We start from the raw sequence: 20384 nt of genomic DNA, 5'->3' as shown, positions 1-20384 counted from the left end.
GGACACTGGGTGAATTTGTCTGTACTCCTGCCGCTTTTTGGAAAAGCACATTCATTTAAAGAGGAAATGAACGCATTACCACTACCCATTTGGGGCAGAGGATTTGGCACAAAGGGGGGGACGAGGGAACGGGTGAGAAGATCCTTGGGGGGCCCCTTGTTATAACAATGGCAGTACGTCCAACCCTGCTGTGGGACAAGTGCCTGGAGTTGGGAGGAGCGGCTGTAGCTCTTCCTGCGGAGAAGGGAGGGGGCAGCAGGCAGCCGCTTCCTTCGTAGCAAGGCGGTGGATCACTGGTAAAGGGACGTGCTGGACTAGGCCGCTGCCGCAACCAATCAAGCTCCACCCTTCTACCCCCGTGCAGAGGGGGAGGGCGTGTGAACGGCCGCGCATGCGCGCTGGTTGAGTGGGGGAGGCCACCGGCCGGTCAAACTTTAGCCATGGCAGGCCATGGTGGGGCCGAGACGGTGCTGTTTAAACGCGGCGCCGGGCAGGTATTGGAGAGAGGCTGGCGGGTCTCGCCCCGGGCAGGGGTTGTGGCTCCCGGGGCGGTGCTTGGGGCAGGGCCCTGGTGTGTTATCCCCCAGGTGAGGCCGGGGCCGCGTGGCTGGGCCGGGCCAGGCCAGGCCGGGCGGCGGGGGCTGCTCCCCGCGCCCCTGGCATCGAGCGCTGCCCGCGGACCGTTAGCGGCCGTGCAGGGTGGGCGCGTTTTACCCCGTGCCCTGTCCGGCCGTCCCACCATCTAGACCCCGTGACCGCCGCCGCGGCCTGACCGGGGGGGGGCAATGGCGTGCGCGCGCTGCACGTGTTGGTAACACTTCCTGTCCCCGCTCCCCCCGCAGAGCGATGATTCGGACATCTGGGATGACACCGCGCTGATCAAGGCGTACGATAGAGCGGTGGCGTCATTTAAGGTAACGCGGCTCTCCCGCGCTGTGCTAGCAGCCGTTCAATCAGAAACCCCCGGGATGCGTTTCCCCCGCTCCAAAAACTTCCCTTTGCGCTGTATGACCCATTCCTGCGGGGAACCTCGCGGGGCAGCTCCCTCTCCCCCGGCTGTAGAGTTGGTTTCCAACTTTCTAATGGCACAAACAAAACCAAACCCCTCTGTTACTGGGTCTTCCCCACCCTCCCTCATTCACGCGGCTGGGGGTGTGGGCTCTGAGGTGGGGCTTGGGGTGCAGGGTCCTGGCAATGCTTACTGTGGCTCCCAGGAAGTGGCCACCAGGTCCCTGTGGCCCCTCGGTGCATGGGCAGTTCTGTGTGCTGTCCTCCGACCCACAGATGCAGCTCCCATTGGTTGCAGTTCCCGGCCAGTGGGAGCTGCAGAGCCAGTGCTGGTCACCCATGCGCCTAGGGGCCACAGGACCAGGTAGCTGTTTCTGGCTCTGGCACGAAGCCAGAGTAGGCAGGGAGCCTGCCTTAGCCCCGGCCTCTGCTGCCCAAACGTTTAACAGCCTGGTTGGCAGTGCTGACAGGAGCTGACAGGGTCCCTTTTTGACCAGGCATTACATTTGAAAACCGGACACCTGGCAACCCTACGTGTCGGGAGGGGGGTGCATCCGTGTGGGATTAGGACCAAAGGGTCCTCTAGAGTTCACACAAGTCTTTGAATTTCTAGACTGAGAGGGGCATAACTATTCCTGATGGCATTCAAAGGTGACTTCTGATCCTCCTCCAGTTAGGAATTATGCAGCTAATTTTTTTTTCTTTTTTAAAAGTGTGTGGTAGTTAACAGGATGCTTTTCCATCCCTTTGTTACAGGCCTGGGCTACTCTGAAAATTTAGACAAACATAGTTGCATTGCTTAGGTCAGGGCAGGCAAACTTTTTGGCCAGAGGGCCACATCAGGTTTCCAAAATTGTACATTGTGCCGGTTAGGGGAGGCTGTGCCTCCCCAAACAGCCAGGCGTGGCCTGTCTTTGTCCCCTATCTGACACCTCTTGCTTCTTGTCCCCTGACACCCCCCGCCCCCGGGACTCCTGCTCCATCCAACACCCCTGCCCGCCCCCTCCTCTCATTCCTGAGTGTCCCCCCTGGGACCCATGCCCCATCCAACCACACCTTCTCCCTGTCCCCTGACTGCCCCCAGAACTTCTGCCCCCGACTGCCCCGCACTACCCATCCAGTCCCCCCTCTGCTTCCTGACTGTCCCCTGGGGACTCCTGCCGCCATTCAGCTCCCTTGTTCCCTGCCCTCTGATCATCTCGACCCCTGTCCACACCCTCGCCCACCAACCCAAACTTCCCTACCCTCTATCCAACCCCCCTGCTCCCTTACTGCGCTGCCTGGAGCACTGGTGGCTGGCGGTGCTACAGCCGCGCTGCCTGGCTGGAGCCAGCCATGCCATCGCGCAGTGCAGAGCACCAGATCAGGCCCTGGCTCCGCAGCTGCACTGCCCCAGGAGTTCGCAGCCCCACTGCCCAGAGGATTGCACCAGCGGTGGGATGAGCTGAGGCTGCAGGGGAGAGGAAACAGCAGGGAAGGGGCCAGGGGCTAGCCTCTTGGGGCAGAAGCTCAGGGCTGCGCAGGAGGGTCTTGCGGGCCGTAGTTTGCCCACCTCTGGCTTAAGTGTATGAAAAATTCACATTTCAGCACTGTAGCTACACCAGCCTAATTCCTGGCATAGACGTGGCTGGGTTGATAGAAGAATGCTTCTGTTGACAGAGTAACCACCACTTCAGGAGGTTGATTATCCATGGGAAAAACTCTTTCCCAGTTGCTGTAGTCTACATGACTGCATTACAGCGGCACAGCTGTGTCACCATAGCTGTGCTGCCGAAGCACCCATAGTGTAGAGAAGTCCATCTTGGTCAGAATATTATTTCAAAAGTAGAATTGTAGAAAACAGTTCATACAAGTGCAAATATCACATTGGGCTAAAATCTGTCTTTTAAACACACATCTAAATTTAGTGGACCTTTTTATAACACCATGAAATATAGACAAAATAAATACATACATCCTTACCATTATGTCATTTATCAGAACAGGAGAAATTTCCTTTTCTGCATCCCCTATATAGCTCTGGATGCTATTGAATGGGGGATAGAAGTTGAGATAGTTGAGATTTTGATTCATAGAATCTTTTTTTTCTTTTGTAGAATGCTCTAAAGAATGGTGAGTGTTCGGAGCCTTCGGACAAACAAGAACAATGCTCAGGAACAAAGAGAAAAAATAACAAAAAGAACAGAAGTAGGAAGAAAAGCAACGCAGCACCGTTGAAACAGGTCATCTTAAAAACTGAATACCAAAACTTAATGTTAATTTTTGTATTGCACATGTTCATAGTCAGTTTTAAAACATAAGGTTTATTTGCTTATCAAGGGAAGATTTTAGTTATTGACATCAATGAGATTGTAAATAAGATTTATCTTGCTGTGTTGGGGCCATTTTAGAAACAGATTAATTGGATATAAAGAATAATCTGTAGTGAGGAGAGACACATCATGCAGTATTTAGTTCAAAAGTTTGTATGCATAGTAGATGAATATGTTAACGTTTAGATGTTTGAAACCCTTGAGGATTAGAAAAGTTACATTTGGGGAAAACATTTTTCAAGGGTCACAAATATAGCTGTTGATTTGACTGACTTGCTTTTGTTGCAGTGGAGAGTTGGTGATGCCTGTAGTGCAGTTTGGTCTGAGGATGGCAATGTGTACCTAGCAACTATTGCCTCAATTGATCAGAAGAGAGGGACCTGTGTTGCTGTTTACACTGGGTACGGAAATAGGGAAGAGCACAATCTATCCGATCTGCTTCTTCCGAACACCGTTGAAAAAGAAAACGAGGAGCAGAATGCCGAGGAGGTGAGAGAGAACAATTCAAAAAGCAAGTAACCAGGACCAGATGGTATTCACCCAAGAGTTCTGAAGGAACTCAGATGTGAAATTGCAGAACTACTAACTGTAGTCTGGAACCTGTCATTTAAATCAGCTTCTGTACCAAATGACTGGAGGATAGCTCATGTGACACCAAATTTTAAAAGCAGTAAAGAACAAAATTATCAGATGAGCATAATTTGTTGGGGAAGAGTCAACATGGCTTTTGTAAAGGGAAATCATACCTCACCAATCTATTAGGATTCTTTGAGGGAAGTCAACAAGCATGTGGACAAGGGGGATCCAGTGGATATAGTGTACTTAGATTTTTCAGAAAGCCTTTCACAAGGTCCCTCACCAAAGGCTCTTAAGCAAAGTAAGCTGTCATAAGATAAGAGGGAACGTCCTCTCATGGATTCGTAACTGGTTAAAAGATCAGTTTTCAGAATGGAGAGAGAGAAATAGTGGTGCCCCCAGGGGTCTGTACTAGGCCCAGTCCTTTTCAATATATTCATATATTATCGGGAAAAAGGCATAAATAGTGAGGTGGCAAAATTTGCAGATACAAAACTACTTAAGATAGTTAAGTCCCAGGCAGACTGCGAAGAGCTACAAAAGTATCTCTCAAAACTGGGTGACTGGCAACAAAATGGCAGATGAAATTTAATGTTGATAAATGCAAAGTGATGAACATTGGAAAGCATAATCCCAACTATACATATAAAATGATGGGATCTAAATTAGCTGTTACCACTCAAGAAAGAGATCTTGGAGTCATTGTGGAGTTCTCTGAAAACATCCACTTAGTGTGCAGTTCCAATCAAAAAAGTGAACAGAATGTTGGAAATCATTAAGAAAGGGATAGATAAGACAGAAAATATCATATTGCCACTATATAAATCCATAGTACACCCACATCTTGAATACTTTATGCAGATATGATTGCCCCATCTCAAAAAATATATATTGGAAAAGGTTCAGAAAAGGGCAACAAAAATGATTAGGAGTATGGAACAGCTGCCAAGGAGAGATTAATAAGACTGGGACTTTTCAGCTAGAAAAAGAGATGACTAAGGGGTGATATGATAGAGGTCTATAAAATCACGACTGGTGTGGAAAAAGTAAAGGAGGAAGTGTTATTTACTCCTTTTCATAACAAGAACTAGGGATCACCAAATGAAAGTAATAGGCAGCAGGTTTAAAGCAAACAAAAGGAAGTATTTTTTCACACAATGCAGTCAACCTATGGAACTCCTTGCCAGAGGATGTTGTGAAGGCCAAAACCATAACAGGGTTCAAAAATAACTAGATAAATTCATGTAGGATAGGTTCATCAATGGCTGTTGGCCAAGATGGATAGGGATGGTTTCCCTAACTTTGCCAGAAGCTGGGAATGGGCGATGGATCTCTTGATGATTACCTGTTACTGTTCATTCCCTCTGGGGCATTTGGCATTGGCCACTGTTGAAAGACAGGATACGGGGCTAGATGGACCTTTGGTCTAGGGTGACCAGATATCCAGATTTTATAGGGACAGTCCCGATATTTGGGACTTTATCTTATATAGGTGCCTATTACCCCCCACCCTCATCCTGATTTTTCACACTTGCGGTCTGGTCACTCTACTTTAGTCTGACCCAGTATGGCCATTCTTAAGGAATGAGCAAATAAATAGGGGAGGAGCAGAACTGTAAAGGGCCTTGGATGTGAGGACAAGATTATTGAACTTGACGTGGTAGAAAGGGAGGAGACCGTGGAGAGATTCAAAGAGAGAAGGGATTACATGGTCAAAATGAAAACAGGAAGATGATCTTAGCAGGTGCATTTTTGAATTAGCAGGGGCAGAGTTAAGAAATCAGAGTGTAGGAAGGTGCAGAAATCAAGATGGAAGAGGAGGATGTGGACAGGGCTTTCCTAGTGAAAGGTTTCATATTGAATTTGGTTTAACACTTGCTCTAGACACATGGGAGGCATAACCTGGGAACAAGTGTACCAGAGTTTTAATTAAAAATATAATTTTCTTTCTAGCATGAAAATGAAACTCAGTATTCAACAGATGAAAGTGAAAAGTTCTCCCAGTCACCTGGAAACAGATACAACTCTACAAAATTAAAATCCTCTCACTGGAACTCCCATTTTCCATCTCCACCACCACCAGGCCTGGGAAGGGTAAGCATAGCCCTAGCTGTGACAGTGGCTTGAAGCAGAGCAGGATCTTCAGACATGATTTATTTCACAGCTCTGAGAAAATAATGTACTACTCTTCTTCTAGACATCAAATTCCAACTTTTGCATGGTGTTTAGCTCTTACGACAACTCTTGACCCTTAATGTATATTCCTGTGGTAAACGGTAGGAGTGAAATCCAGACACCCTGGTAGTCAGTTGGAGTTTTCCCATTGACTTCTTTGGGGTCAAATTGTCACCTCATGTATTTACAATCTAGAATAGATTCTATATGAAATGCAATTGAAATAAAAAAATTGGCTTTATTTTAGGAACATTGCAATATAAGTGGAAGATGACCAGAAAATTTTCATATGTGAAGAACTATATAAATTAAGATAAGAGCCTATCATTTCATTTTTCTATACGAATATAGACACAGTGCGATTCTAATAAAAATGTGATATAGTAAATTTAGTATTCAAAAACAAGAGTGAGCTTAGCTTGTATCCTAGACCAGGTATTATCAGTTATAACTTGGATAGAGGAATATTAGATGTAAGGAACAGTGTTTTTTGAATGTGAGCATCCAACTTCAGATTCCCTTTAAAGGGCATTCTAAAAATTACTACTATTAAAACATCACTTCAAGCCTGTCTTTTTGTGATATTTATAAAGAAAGTCACAGTTTTGTTTTGCTAGGCTTGCTGACGCTCATGTCAGAGAATACTGGCAAGAATCATTTGTAGCTGGCCCATATTCCTATACTGTTGATTCATTAAGTCATTGGAACTTGCTGCCTTTGCTTAAGCAATTTTGTGATCTGTTGCATAATAATATTTTAAGGCAGAAGGTTTCTTTCCCTTTTTTTAATTTCAAATTTTGTTTCATATTCAATTCTTTCACTGTAGCCTGGACCAAAATTTAGTGGACCACCACCCTTCTTACCAAGCTACCCCCCACCATTCCCAACAGGACCACCGGTAAGTGGTATGTGGAAAATAGTGGTTAAAGGCAAATATTTGTGATCTCCACTTTTCTGACTTTCTTGGTCACCTATGTGCACATACCTGCTTTTAAATTTAAATGAGTACCTATTCAGTACTGCGTATGTGCCCAGTAGCAGAGGTCGAGTTAAGCCAATCTTAATGTTCCAATTATAAATTTCCTCCCAGCTTCTGGGGTTTGTATTCAGCATCGCAGGGAGTAAATTTCTATTATAGAGTTCACAAGGATAAAGATGTGTTTTATACAGAATTTTTGTACTGGTGTAACCATTTCAGTTAGACGTATGACTTTTTTTTTTTTACTGAAATAGTTACTTATTCTACAATATCAGTAACTTTAATTCTTTAATTTTATACGTATCTTGAGTTTGGTTAAGGAAATGTGTACATGTTGCAAAGGAAGGCTTTGAAAATAATAAGTGTTAAGGCCAGAAGGAATAAAGTATTGAGGATGTCCGATTCAATGAATAACTAATAACATTAGGGGAAGTTTCTAAAAAGAAGGCCCCTGACTGAGAGGGGTGACTACAGATGGTTTTAAATAAAAAAAAAAAAAGAGAATCTGTCTTAAAATGAGCCGACCTAGCCCTTCCCCAACCCACATACCAGTGTTAAAACCAATGTGAACCTAGTGCAATGGGAAAACTGTTGGACAGCAAGGAGGAGAGGTGGAAAACTCTTGGGAAGGAGGTTGTAAATCTTATCTGGATTAAGATAAAATAAGGGTGAATTGTCTGGAATTGGTCTTTAACTGACTTTGGTGATTGGCAGTGACATCACTTGTTTGTTAAACGGTATAAAAATGTAAACTCTTAGCAATGAACTCTTTAATATCTGCCTGACCATTTTGGAGGTGGCCAATATGGGTCTGAGTACGCTGGGTTTAGCCCATTTGTAAGTATCTTGATCAAATGCTTATATTGTTTTGTTATTGATTGGATGTAATAAATTGCCTGTTAGTTAGGCTTTTTAGGCATGTTTAGAGCAACTACATATAGTGCCATTTGGCCTGTGGATTTACTAAAGGAGTTTATGGTTAAATTGGTGTTTGTTGATTTCCCACATTAATTTAACATTTTATTAATAATTCCAACTGATATTAAGTTCCATTATATTGACACATCTTATTTCCCTTCCCTTATGGGAATAATGATACTAATACAACTGCATCTGCATTAGTGTGTTTACAGTGCTTTAACTGTATCAGTATAGTCAAAGATTTGTATGTAGAAAAGCTCTGAGTTATGAATTTTGGAAAATAAAGTTTTTTCTTTTATCTCTCAGTGGATACACTGATCATAGGAGCTAAATACAGAGCAGTGGTACATGTGCCTTTTTAAATAAGGTGTTTAAGGAAATACTATCTATCATATTTTGAAGCATGTGCAAGAATGCATTCCTATTCTTTCACTTATTTGTCAGTAATTTCAGAGTTGGTTGTTGTCATTCAGTTTCTCTGCCTGTAAGATAAACACCAATTAAATAAAGCCAGTACAGTGTTTTGTTGCAATCTTGTAGTTGATTCCTCCTCCACCACCCATGGGTCCAGATTCTCCTGAAGATGAGGAAGCTTTGGGAAGTATGTTAATAGCCTGGTATATGAGTGGTTATCACACGGGCTACTATCTGGTAAGTGACTTCTGTTGAAATGTTGCATGTGTAGTCTAGGTTTGGGTTCTGCTGTTGTTTAAGAAAAGTAGGTGTTTTGGTTTTTTTCTCTATGGAGCTTTTACTTTAATTTGAGAACCTAGCTTGAAAAGCATTCTATTTAAGTGTTCCTGTCTCTCTGTGAGCAAAAACAGATCAGTCTACTTAACTAATGAGAACTTACTATGTTTATATTTGCATATTTAAATATATTATATAAAAATAATTTTGAGATCAGCAGTTGCAGCTTTCCAGTCCAGTTCTCCTACCATGCACAGTTTGTCATAATTGAAATAGATTGTGTGGTTGGAGTAAATCTCGACTTATTCAATATTTAGTTCTTAAAAAAAATTATTTTCTAACTGCTGGATATTGGTAAGGTGTAAGATAGAGATAATTTATTCTCTTACCCCCTCCTCCTTCCCCTCCCCATCAGCACACTTCCTTGCTGACCTGTGGGAGGGGTGGGTTTGTGGTACATGGATAGCTCATGCTGGAACTCCACACTGATGAAAAATCCATGGTTGTTGTGGAGGGCTGCTTTTTGTATATTTGCAAGGGAAGAAAAAAAATGTAGAAAGGATTTGACTTTTCAAGCTTGATGATTAATTCTTGCTAACACTCAAATGTGGACTGAAGACTAAAGAAACAGAATTTGGGAACTGGCACTTTAGATTAATGTCTGTGGGTTTCCATTATTTACTTTTGGTTTAACAGCAAAAATTTCTTAAACTCTTCTGTAGGGACACAGATCAGGACAATAGCAAATAGTTAAGTTTTAGTTCCTGATTTCAATATAATATATGTTGGTTGTTCGTCTTTAGTCTGTAATCTATAAAGAACCAAACCTGCTTTTCATGAGAGAGACTAGAAGGATTTGGCCCAAAATATTTTACCATGATGAGCAAAGCTTCATTTTTATTTTGTCTTCACACTTGAACAACAAACTCTCGCTATCCTGTGTCCCACAGGGTTTAAAACAGAGCCGAATGGAAGCTGCCTTGGAGAGATGTCCTCACCCTAAATAACTGAATATCACTTACTATCTTGAGCAATTGTAAGTATTGCATTTGTGTTTAAAGTTTAATGTTGCAATCAGTGGGCAGCCTGTTGCAGCTTACATCCTAGCTCTGGAGAGCGTCCCTTTAAAGAAAAGGGCAACTTTGGGTTCCAAGATCTCTAGTCATCTTGGCCACCAGTGAAGAAAATCTCTGCCACTGTCAATGTAGCAAGTGACTTGCCACCAGGCATAGTGGGTGAGAGCTGGAATAGGTTGTTAAAGTACTTTCCAAGGTGGGATTTGTGATTGGGAAATCAATGTGGCTGGTATTACTAAATATTATTTTAAATCCATGTTGTTGATGATTTCCACTATGATTTAGAAGGGCTGCTATCTTGGGGCACGTCCACACTACCCACCAGATAGCAATCGATCTCATCTAGGTGTGATAAATTGATACCTGAATGTGCTCCCTGTTGACTCCAGAACTCCACTAGGGCAAGCTGTGGCTGTTGATCCCGTGCTGTGAGATAAGTCAAACTAAGATGCATCGACTTCAGCTACACTATTCTCATAGCTGAAGTTGCGTATCTTACATCGACACCACCCACCCCACCCCTGTATAGACCAGGCCTTAATGTGAGAGAGACAGCCAACTTAATCAGTCCTGGAAACAGAAGACTTGTTAATTGAGTTTGTGATCACATTTTTAGAAACAGTTCCTTACTTATACATGTAGTGTAGGAGAGACTGTGCTTGAGTGTGGTTTTCAAGACAGGACTAACATCTAGCTCAGTTCTTGAGTTTGTGTCCTGTTGAGGTGTTTTTTTTTTTAAATTACCTCCCCTCCTTATTGCTGAATATCTGCACTTTGGTTTGAAATAACTTTTGCATGGGATCTCCCTTAAGGATTAATCACTTTACTACAGTGCAAAACATGTATTCTGCCATCTGTTCCTTTTCGCTTGTTTCTCTGACAGACTTGTCTTTAAAGGGCAAATATGATTTATAGTGATTTGCAGGTAATACTTGTTTAAAAAAATTAGTGTGCATGCACCCATACAATATAATTTTCTCTTTTAAGCTAGGTACAAATATCTCTGGGAGAGATGTCACTTGTATATTGGCTGATATGAAGATCTGATTTTTTTTTAAACAACAAAGACTAACTATCTTAACATCTCGAGTCCTTTATATTTTAATTGTGAACCATCTGACTGAATGAGTGCAACACCAGACTTCTTAAGAATGCATGAATGACTATTTTGCTACTTTAAAGGCAACCAGCAAGATATATATTTAAAAAGCACTGCAGCAATAAAATGACACCTGCCCAATTAACTTGTTTAAAGCTAATGTTATGGATTTTGAAAATACTGTACAGATCCCTTTTGAAACAAGAAGTGGTTATCGAGGGGCTGCTCTCTGCATTGTTGTATCTTACATTTTTAAATTTGTAATTAATTTTGATCAGAAGTGAGAAGTACAAAATATTTAACGTAGATACCAGTAGGCAGCGATGTATGTAATTGTGACTGCTGGTGGGAGTTAAACACATTAAACATCCTATGAGTAGGAGCAGAACCTTGCACATAAAGCAATGAGTGGGGGAAGGCTCATTTATGAGTTGTTGCTATACTTATTTTGCATGTTTGTAAATAAAATTTACTCAAACTTTGAATTTGCTTTTTTAAACTTCTGTAACAAATTTTGCTGCTTAAATGTTTTTACCTTTTTGGATGGCATATGTATATAGGAAAGACATAACATCTAGATCATAGTAGCCTCCTGTACCCTCCTCAGCTGGCCCTACTGAGAGGAGTGCAGCCTCTTCCCCTTCCCTCTGGTAGCTTGATGCCCTCTCCTCTGGTGCCACAGCAGCCCCTGGTGGGTGAAAGGTATAACTGCAGCAGAATCTATATTCTGCAAAGGAGGGAAAAATTTGCTGGATGGATATGAATTCTGCCTGTGCAGAGGGATGCAAAATTCTCACAGGAGTAGCACGTACTCCCATTTATTTGCATTTTGTTAAAGGCCTACCAAAATGCAGTCAATTCAGAGTAGATGGTATAGCTATTTGCAACACACTCCTTTCTTACATGTTTGGAGTAATGAAATGTTTGTGTCACTTAACTGTCAGTAACCAACTCTGCTCCCACTTCTTGGGCAAATGTATTGCCTTCCTTTGATTTGCCAAGGTTATAATTCATTGGAACTTATATCATTCTGTTGCTGATATAAGAAGGAAGATAATTCAGATCCTCTTGCTAAATATTGTAAAACTGCAATGCTAAAAAATGAAAAGCACTAAACAGAATTGCTAAGTGCTTTTTATGTAATCCTATTTAGAGTAGGACTTACAATGAATCACAGGCTTAAATGAATCACAGGCTTAAAAGGTGCCTTCCTTTTTAACCCTCATTTGCACTTCCTTTAATTTAGATGTACCATCTCACCCTGACAAAAAGGCTGCAGCTCACTTTTCTGAGAATGAGGGAGGTCACTTAATTAAAATGTACTGCCTATTACTTTTTCATATCTTTTGGAGTCTTAAGTTTTTAAATGTTAAACAAAACTTTTACAGTCCATATTGGCTATAATACATCAGTTGAAACATCAAAATGACTTGTCATTGGACCAATTCAAAACGACTCACTTTTCATGAGATTTCAACCTGGGAGGACATATTAAGTTAGATCCCTGAGCAGTCTGGTACATTTCCACTATTTTCTAATGAATTGGTTGATGGAGTAGAGAGTATACTTATAAAATCTGTGGCTGATGCCAAACTGGGAGTGGTTGCAAGCATATTGAAGGACAGGATTAAAATTCCAAATTACCTTGATAAATTGGAGAGTAAGAAATTCAGTAAAATTAAGTGCAAGTAACACCACTTAGGAAGGAAAAAAGAGACAGTTACTCACTTTTGTAACGGCTGTTCTTTGAGATGTGTTGCTCATATCCATTCCAATTAGGTGTGCATGTGAACGATTTTTACCTGAGCAACACTTGGTGGGTTGGCTGAGGCGCCCCGTGGAGTGGCGCCTTTATGGCACCAGATATATACTCCCAGTCGACCCATTGCCACCCAGTTCCTTCTTGCCAGCTACTTGGACAGAGGGCAGGTTTGAAAGGGATAGGAGCAGCACATCTCAAAGAACAGTTACAAAGGTGAATAACAGTCTTTTCTTCTTAGAGTGCTTGCTCATATCTATTCCTGTTAGGTGACTCCCAAACCTTATCTAGGCGGTGGGGATGGAGAGAGACGTTGCAGAGTGGAGAACCGCTGAGCCAAATGCCGCATCAGCCCTTGACTGTTGGACAACTGTGTAGTGGGAAGCAAAGGTATGCACTGATGACCAGGTTGCTGCTCTACATATCTCCTGTATGGGTACATGAGCCAGGAAGGCAGAAGATGAAGCTTGAGCCCAAGTGGAGTGGGCAGTAAGGTGTGTAGTTGGCATGCCAGCCAAGTCACAGCACGCAAGGATGCAGGATGTGATCCAGGACGCAATGCGCCGTGTGGAGACTGGCAGGCCCTTCATCCAGTCTGCCACAGCTAGGAACAGCTGGGTAATCCTCCTAAAAGAGTTTGTTTAATATAAAAGCTGAGGGCCCTGCGAACGTCTAGGGAGTGCAGCTGTTGTTCTTGTTGAGAAGCATGCAGAAGGAAGATGTCTTGGTTGACATGGAAGGCAGACACCTTACAAAGGAAGGCAGGGTGTGGTCGCAGCTGTACCTTGTCCTTATGGAACACTGTATACAGTGGGTCCGACATGAGGGCTCTAAGCTCCAACACACGTCTCGCCGAGGTGATAGTGACAAGGAAAGCTATTGTCCAGGAAAGGAACAGGAGTGAGCAAGTGGCCATCAGCTCGAACGGGACACCCATGAGTCTGGATAGGACCAGTTTGAGGTCTCACATAGGGGCCGGATGCCGAATTTGCGGATACAGATGTTCTAGTCCCTGAACCTGCTGACCATGGGATTGGAGAAGACCGAGCACCCATTTTCACGCGGGTGGAAGGCCGAAATTGCTGCTATGTGTACTCTGACAGAAGAAACTGCTAGGCCCTGCTATTTCAAGGACAAGAGACAGTTTAAGATGGTAGTTACTGGCGCCTCCAGAGGGGCAGTATTGCTCAGAGGGGCAGTATTGCTCAGAGCACACCTGCAGGAGAAACACTTCCACTTGGCGTTTAAGATGTTAGGCTGTTTTGTTTTTTTTACAAGTTATGAAACAAACATGAATCAGTTTTAGCATACAAATCTATCTATCACTTTTCCACACCCTTACAGATTTACACATTTATTTAGCACAACTCTTGAATAAGTCAAAGGTTTTCAAAACAAGTGAGAAATAAATCAGATGCAGATATTTTTATAAACATTGACCATGAGAATTTAAATATTCAATTCTATACACTAACTAAAAAGTGTGTGTTTGTCTTCACTGTTACTGCATTCATCTAGGTATTTCTCCTTGTTTCTGAGTTCTACTGAAGTCTATGGTTGAATAGTCCAATTTGACTCTTTGTGCAGGAATGAAACAGGTAGGACCATCTCTAGGAACACCTGATATCATACACACAGAGGAGTAGGATGCTTGTGAATGCAGCCAGGACAGCAGTGCAGAGAATCATGAACAAATAAGTCACATTCCACACAAAAAACATTCTGGCAGACTTTACAAATGTAAACCTGAGTGAAAAGGTTAAAAAAAAATTAAGTTAAATTTTCAAATACAAATATCACTGTTTTAGTATTACAGTAATGCAATAGAGTACTCTAAACAAACTGTTTTACATATTTACATCGTAAGATTCCTACCAAATAAGTTTCCAATACGAAAAATTTTCAGGCTAAATAAACTTTTAGATTGAATCAGAATAAACTATAAATTGTTTATTAAACCAATTGCCCAAATTCTCACCCTTAAAAACCCCATAATTGTAATAACTTGGGAATCCTAGGGGTACTGCAGCTAACTTATGTTTTTAAAAAAGTAAGTACAGGTTCCATTAAAGAGTTCTACAAATAGAAGCATCTTGTCTGACAAAGCCCATTTTTCTCTAATTTAACTCTACTGATTAGATTCCCACCATCCTTATGCCCAGAGGTGGGAACAGGACTCATTCTTAGCCCTGTCAACTTTTTGAGCAAGGGCAGCAGCACATCTTACAGTCTCTGGACACTCCTTACCTCAAGTGTGCTGCTTTTGCAGTCTAAAAAGTGAGAACCCAGGACAGAAAATTCAATCTGACCAAGATGATGGTCTCTATACAGGTTTTTCTGTCATCAAGATGACCTTCACAAAGATTAATTACATTAAGAAGCAGTGTGCAAATTAGAATACATTTTATAATAACTTACATGTTGATCTTTAATCTCCCCTTGGCAGCCTTGACAATAGCTATGAAACAGAATTCAAATATTTTTATTGAAAGAAAAAAATTGTTCAGCAACAGCATTTTACACAGTCATTTCTTATACAATATATCCATTTCTATAATTTAAAGGACAAATCACAGCCATTTCACTGAACATGCACTAGTTCAACCAGTACTAAAGAAGCCATTGCCAACTTATCTTATTTTCAAAACAAAAGATGAAATCTATAAGGCCCAAGTTGATTCTTTATAGCAGGCATGATTTACATACCGTTCTCCTTTATATTCTTCCAGTGTAACTTCTTGAAAGGCATCCAAAGGAAACAGGTGATGGTAAGACCGAGCCAGATGGGGTGCAGAAACTAATGTAAGCCCTTGAATGTCAAAATAAAAAGACAAAAACAAATCATTTGTCAAGATAAACCAAATTTTTTTATTTCATGAATACAGGAGAAAGTAGCAAAAGTAAGCATGTGTTTACAAACCCTTTGGCTCCACAACCTCTTTTTAACAGCAAAAGGTATTTTATGTGAGTGCATCAATTTTAATAATCTGAATTTCTGCCTTAGTCCACATAAAATTTAAAAAAAAAAAAACCTCTTAAAAATTAGAAGGTATACAACTCCATTCTGTTCCACCTAGGTTACTGATTGCAGAGGTTTACAGAAGTATACTAATGGTTTCCTTTGAGGGTTGGTGAATTATTTTAATTCTATACATGAAAATATAAACTATGCCCAAGCCCTTCAATGAAGGGAAGTTACAACTTTCCTCCAGCACAAGTGATATTTCCACTATACTATATAACTAAATTGGTGGCGAAAGGAATCCCTTTTTGGATATATATGTATTCCAAATATATTCCAACTGAATATAAAAGATACTGGAATTACAAAAGAAATGGAGTCTGATCAAATTCTGATTCACCCCAAATTCCCACTGACCTCAATGAAAGTTTCAAGCACACAAGGAATTCAGCATCCAGTCTAAGACACAACTGGGTTGTGGTATTGCTTTCTGCACACTGTAGCCCTCAGAGCCTCAAACCTATTTGATACCCAAGACTATAAAATTAAGGACAAGTTCTGCAACAGGCATAATTGAGTTTTTCCACATCCCAATAGCTTAGGGTTTTGTTGTTGCTTACCATTGTATGTAAAGAATCATAGCAATGTAGGGCTGGAGGGACCTGGAGAGGTCATCTAGTCCAACACGCTACACTGAAGCATGATCAAATATACCTAAAATCATACCTAACATTTGGTCTAACCTGTTCTTAAAAACTTTCAAAAGGGATTCCACAAACTTCCTTGAAAGCCTATTCCAGTACCTGTCTAACTATAAGGATAGCTAGTTCTTCCTAATATCTAACAAACTCCCTTGATGCAATTTAAGCCCATTACTTCTTGTCCTACTGTCAGTGGACATGGAGAACAATTCATCATCATCTTAACGTATCTGAGGACTATCCAGTTCCCCACCCCCTCCCCATCTTTTCTCAGGATTAGACTTGCCCAGTTTTTTTAACCTTTCCTCATAGAGTTCCATGTTTTGAGTTTTTACCAATTTTCACTGATAAGTTACCAGGTTTATTAAAGGAGTCCAGTTTTTACTGATTTACACTCCTTTATCAATCCACTCAGTATTTACTAAAACTTTATGTGATTGTTGTGTCCTAGAGCGCTGAAACTGAAGCAGTTCCACAGTGTAAAACACAGTACACACAGAGTAGAGGTTGGAAAATTAAAAATTAATATTGCTCTACTATTGGCTCATAAGGAAACAGTGCCTGTCCATTTCTTTGTGTTCATTTAGTGTGCCGCTGAATTTAAACAATCCTCCACAGATAAAGATATGTAATGGCCTTATCTACCTATCTCATGGGTTTGGATGGACAGGTCTGGGTTCTTCAGGATCCCCACACAGCCAGTCCTACCCTTTCTGTGGATGGTTCCAGACTACCCCCAAAAGGGCTTCTCCCCCATTCAGGGCTCCCAGGAAAGGGCATCTCATTCCCTATTGATCAGGCTAGCCCTTCCCAGGCTTTCCCTTGTCAATCATTTGACTGACCCTTCCTCTGAGCAGGTATTCCAGCAATCCTTCCCCAGACCAACGGGTGGGCAAACTTTCTGGTCTAAGGGCCACATCTGGGTATGGAAATTGGATGGTGGGCCATGAATATTCATGAAACGGGGTTGAGGTGCGGGAGGGGTGAGGGCTCTGGCTGGGGATGCGGGCTCTGGGCTGGGGCTATAAATGAGTTCAAGGTACATGAGGGGGCTCCAGGCTGGGACCGAGGGGTTTGGAGGGCTGGAGGGGGATCAGGGCTGAGGCAGAGGGTTGCAGTGCAGAAGAGGGTCAAGGTGTAGGCTCCGGGTAACACTTCCCTCAAGCAGCTCCCAGAAGTAGCGGCATGTCCCCCCTCCAGCTCCTACAGGGGGGCACGGCCAGGCAGCTCTGCACATTGTCCTGTCCGCGGCTGCCACCCCTGCAGCTTCCATTGGCCACAGTTCCTGGCCAACAGGAGCTGTGAGGGTGGTGCTTGGGGCAGGGGCAGTATGCAGAGCCCCTTGGCTGCCTGTATGCGTAGGAGCCGGGGTGGGGGGGACATGCCACTGCTTCCAGGAGCCACACGGAGCAGGGAAAGCCCCTGCTTCCCAGCTGGAGCACCAGAGCAGGACAAGCCGTGAACCCCGCTCCACAGTGGGAGATTAGGGGCCGGATTAATACATCTGGTGGGCCGAATGCAGCCCCCAGGCCGTAGTTTGTCCACCCCATTCTACACAGTGTCTCTCGGTTATCTAGCAGACTCGGAGTCTAGCCTTGGCTCTCCCTGAACTACCAGCACACAGAGCCCCAGAAACCTAGTAAGCTCCTTGGGGTTATAGATAGATAAGGTAAACAGATAAAACGTGGAATGAAAACGCAAACCTATGTTGAATACCAATAGGCAAATCAGTGCTTGGAAATTTTCAAGAAAAGTAAAGATGGGAGTGAGAAGGATGCATTGTGCTGCAAGTACTGCAGCATTGAGGTCATAAGCCCCAACTCTGTGAGTGCTCCAGAGCTGGACTATCCACGGGGAAAAATTAGTGCGTGTTCTGCACCCACCAGCAGCCAGGCTCTCCACCCGACCTCCTCCCCTGAGCATGCCACGTCCCTACAACTCCCCACCCCCTCCCAGCGCTTGCCACCACCAAACAGATATAGCAAGCTCCAGGAGGGAGGTGGGAGGAGCAGGAACATGGTACACTCGGGGAAGAGGCGGGGTGGGGATTTGTGGAAGGAGTTGAATAGAGGCAAAGACTTTGGGGAAGGGGTTGGAATGGGGTTGGGAGAGGCAGAGGAGGGGTGGAGTCAGGGCACGGCCGGTGCAGGGGGGGTCAAGCACCCAGCAGCACCATTAGAAGTTGGCGCCTATGATTAAGGTCATGCTCATGCTGACAGAATAAAGGAACATATTGAAAGGAAGTGACACAAGAAACAAGAAAGTGAGCTTTGGGATAAACAGTAAATATCAGGAGCTTTTACCAGGGTTTTAATGAAAAAGAAGGCACAGTACGATTGTGTCAATGAATTTGTGCATGCTCTTCGGTTTGCCAGACAACTGCTGTTAATAGGAGAGGGACCTATTGGACCGTATTGTTGCACAAAATCATCAGCTGCAAAACCCTTCCTAATGCAGACAACCTCACTCATAAGCATCTGAAAGAAAATGACAATGCTTTAGTATCTACCCTGATGGAAAAGATTGATGGAAATGTGGTGTCTAGTCTGATTTGTGATGAGTCTCATGATACTTTGGACCCTCCGATTCTTGGCCTTTTGTTTTAGTTTTTTTATTTCAAAACAAGTAAACCCACATTGTTTTGTGCTGATGTGACATTCATCCCCTCTGCTGCCAGCCATTTTGTCAACACAACAACTGACATGTTTGAGATGTACCAGCTAACTTGGGAAAACGTGGCTACAACTAATACAGGTTCTGCTTCCTAAATGACTACATTTGCACAGGAGATTAAACTCAATCGGAGCTGCTACGTATTACCTGTCCTGCTCATCTGATTAATACTGCACTGTCAGCAGCTACTGCTACAGAAGAAATGAAAGATGTGAAATTTTGCATCACTGGATTCAGAGCCATTTTCAAGTATGCAAACAGACTGAAGGCTTTGTTTAACACAGTGCAAGCTGAGTGCAGAGCCAACTTACAGTTAACTACCCCTGTGTTGTGGCACACTGGTGATCTTGTATTTCGCTGTGTGTTATGTAAATAACACACGGACTGTGCTAATGTGTCTCCTAGATTATCCTGAGTTTGTTGGTTCTAAAGCAGAAACTCTGAAGAGACTGGCAAATAACCAAAGTAAGTGCTAGATTCTGTGCATCAAGGTAATATTCATTGTTGAAAACTTGGGAGTCACTGTGTGAAACACAGAAAACTCAAATTTTCTCCAACTTCTGCCAACAGATTTGCTAATACAGATATTTACTAGATCCTGAGAACCAAAATCTCAGCTGAACTGAGCACAAAAGCTGCAGAAGAAACATATGGCAAGAAAACCCAGCAGTTTCTGGAAATCCTTCCCACCTTGGAACACCAGAAAATCAAACAAGCACTCAAAACCTTCAATACAACACAGCCAGAAATAGGAGATGACCATGGCCTATAATCTGAACCCAAAAGTGTATGGTGCCAAAGATTCTTTTTGGAATGTCATCCAGATATTGCACCCCTTCCTTAACATGAATTTTGCAGCAGACTATGACTGTTATGCCAGAGTATTTCAACTATTTGCTACTAAAGATAAAATTTCAAATCTGAAAGGGGCATTTACTAATTCCATGAACTTGCCTAACCCTGATGATATGAAACTGGATGTTCTGGCTTTTCAGAACATCAAGACACACTTCCCAACTTCAGCAAAGTGGCACAGCAAGCTATGAGTGTATCCCCTGGATCTACTGATGCAGAGTGCATATTTTCACAGTTGGACTAATTCCATGACAGCAAGAGGCTCAACATGAATGAAGATACTTTGAAGAAAATTATGCAAGCATATGCAAACCAGGATTTCTGGAAAAACTACAAGCTCAGAGACAGAATATATCTTTGTGTACACACAAGAAGTTTCAATTATACTGTAGTAAAATATGTATATTACAGGTTTTTTTGTTTTTCTTTTTCCTCTCCTCCTCTTCCTCCCCCCCCCCCATTTCATAACCTGATTTCATCCCGTTTTTAAGGTTTGGAAAATAAACACTGAAAAAATCCTGGACTTTTTTTTTTTAAACAAATAAAAACTGAAAATGCAGAATATTCATAGGTCAGGTTTTTTAACTATTTATCATTT

General features: G+C 42.5%; 2 protein-coding genes across 7 annotated transcripts in view; one reads left to right on the top strand and one right to left on the bottom strand.

The window, feature by feature from the left end:
- The first annotated feature begins 384 nt into the window (after positions 1-384).
- On the top strand, positions 385-20241 carry LOC115653049 (survival of motor neuron protein-like). 3 transcript variants are annotated; one of them, XM_030565688.1, is made up of 9 exons: positions 385-494; positions 843-914; positions 3105-3230; positions 3609-3809; positions 5850-5990; positions 6898-6969; positions 8512-8622; positions 9612-9697; positions 10725-11321. In XM_030565688.1, exons 1-8 carry the CDS (start codon positions 441-443, stop codon positions 9666-9668), a joined length of 834 nt encoding a protein of 277 aa, XP_030421548.1. In that variant the 5' UTR covers positions 385-440; the 3' UTR covers positions 9669-9697; positions 10725-11321. The 3 variants fall into 3 exon arrangements, with proteins under 3 accessions (XP_030421548.1, XP_030421547.1, XP_030421546.1); XM_030565687.1 differs by lacking the exon at positions 10725-11321 and adding an exon at positions 18936-20241 and having other exon boundaries at positions 388-494; XM_030565686.1 differs by having other exon boundaries at positions 388-494; positions 10729-11321.
- LOC115653048 (general transcription factor IIH subunit 2) overlaps positions 13934-20384 on the bottom strand; it is a 33230-nt gene continuing 26779 nt past the window's right edge. For 3 of the 4 annotated variants that reach the window (XM_030565683.1, XM_030565682.1, XM_030565684.1), the window contains 3 exons: positions 15302-15404; positions 15014-15053; positions 13934-14341 (listed from right to left, as the gene is read on the bottom strand). In XM_030565683.1, the coding sequence (XP_030421543.1) occupies positions 14222-14341; positions 15014-15053; positions 15302-15404 (263 nt within the window). In that variant the 3' untranslated portion in view covers positions 13934-14221. The remainder of the gene's footprint in view (positions 14342-15013; positions 15054-15301; positions 15405-20384) is intronic. The other variant, XM_030565685.1, reaches the window with a different exon arrangement.

Source organism: Gopherus evgoodei, chromosome 6 (genome assembly GCF_007399415.2).
Source record: "Gopherus evgoodei ecotype Sinaloan lineage chromosome 6, rGopEvg1_v1.p, whole genome shotgun sequence".
In the NCBI taxonomy this organism is placed as follows: domain Eukaryota; kingdom Metazoa; phylum Chordata; order Testudines; family Testudinidae; genus Gopherus; species Gopherus evgoodei.
This window is presented reverse-complemented; position numbering and strand designations above follow the sequence as displayed.

Bases quoted from the DNA above. Each gene is read 5' to 3' on its own strand.
- LOC115653049 (XM_030565687.1), top strand. From the start codon at position 441: ATGGCAGGCCATGGTGGGGCCGAGACGGTGCTGTTTAAACGCGGCGCC. The intron at 495-842 runs GTATTGGAGAGA...CTCCCCCCGCAG, and splicing joins TTAAACGCGGCGCCGGGCAG to AGCGATGATTCGGACATCTG. The intron at 915-3,104 runs GTAACGCGGCTC...TTTCTTTTGTAG, and splicing joins GAGCGGTGGCGTCATTTAAG to AATGCTCTAAAGAATGGTGA.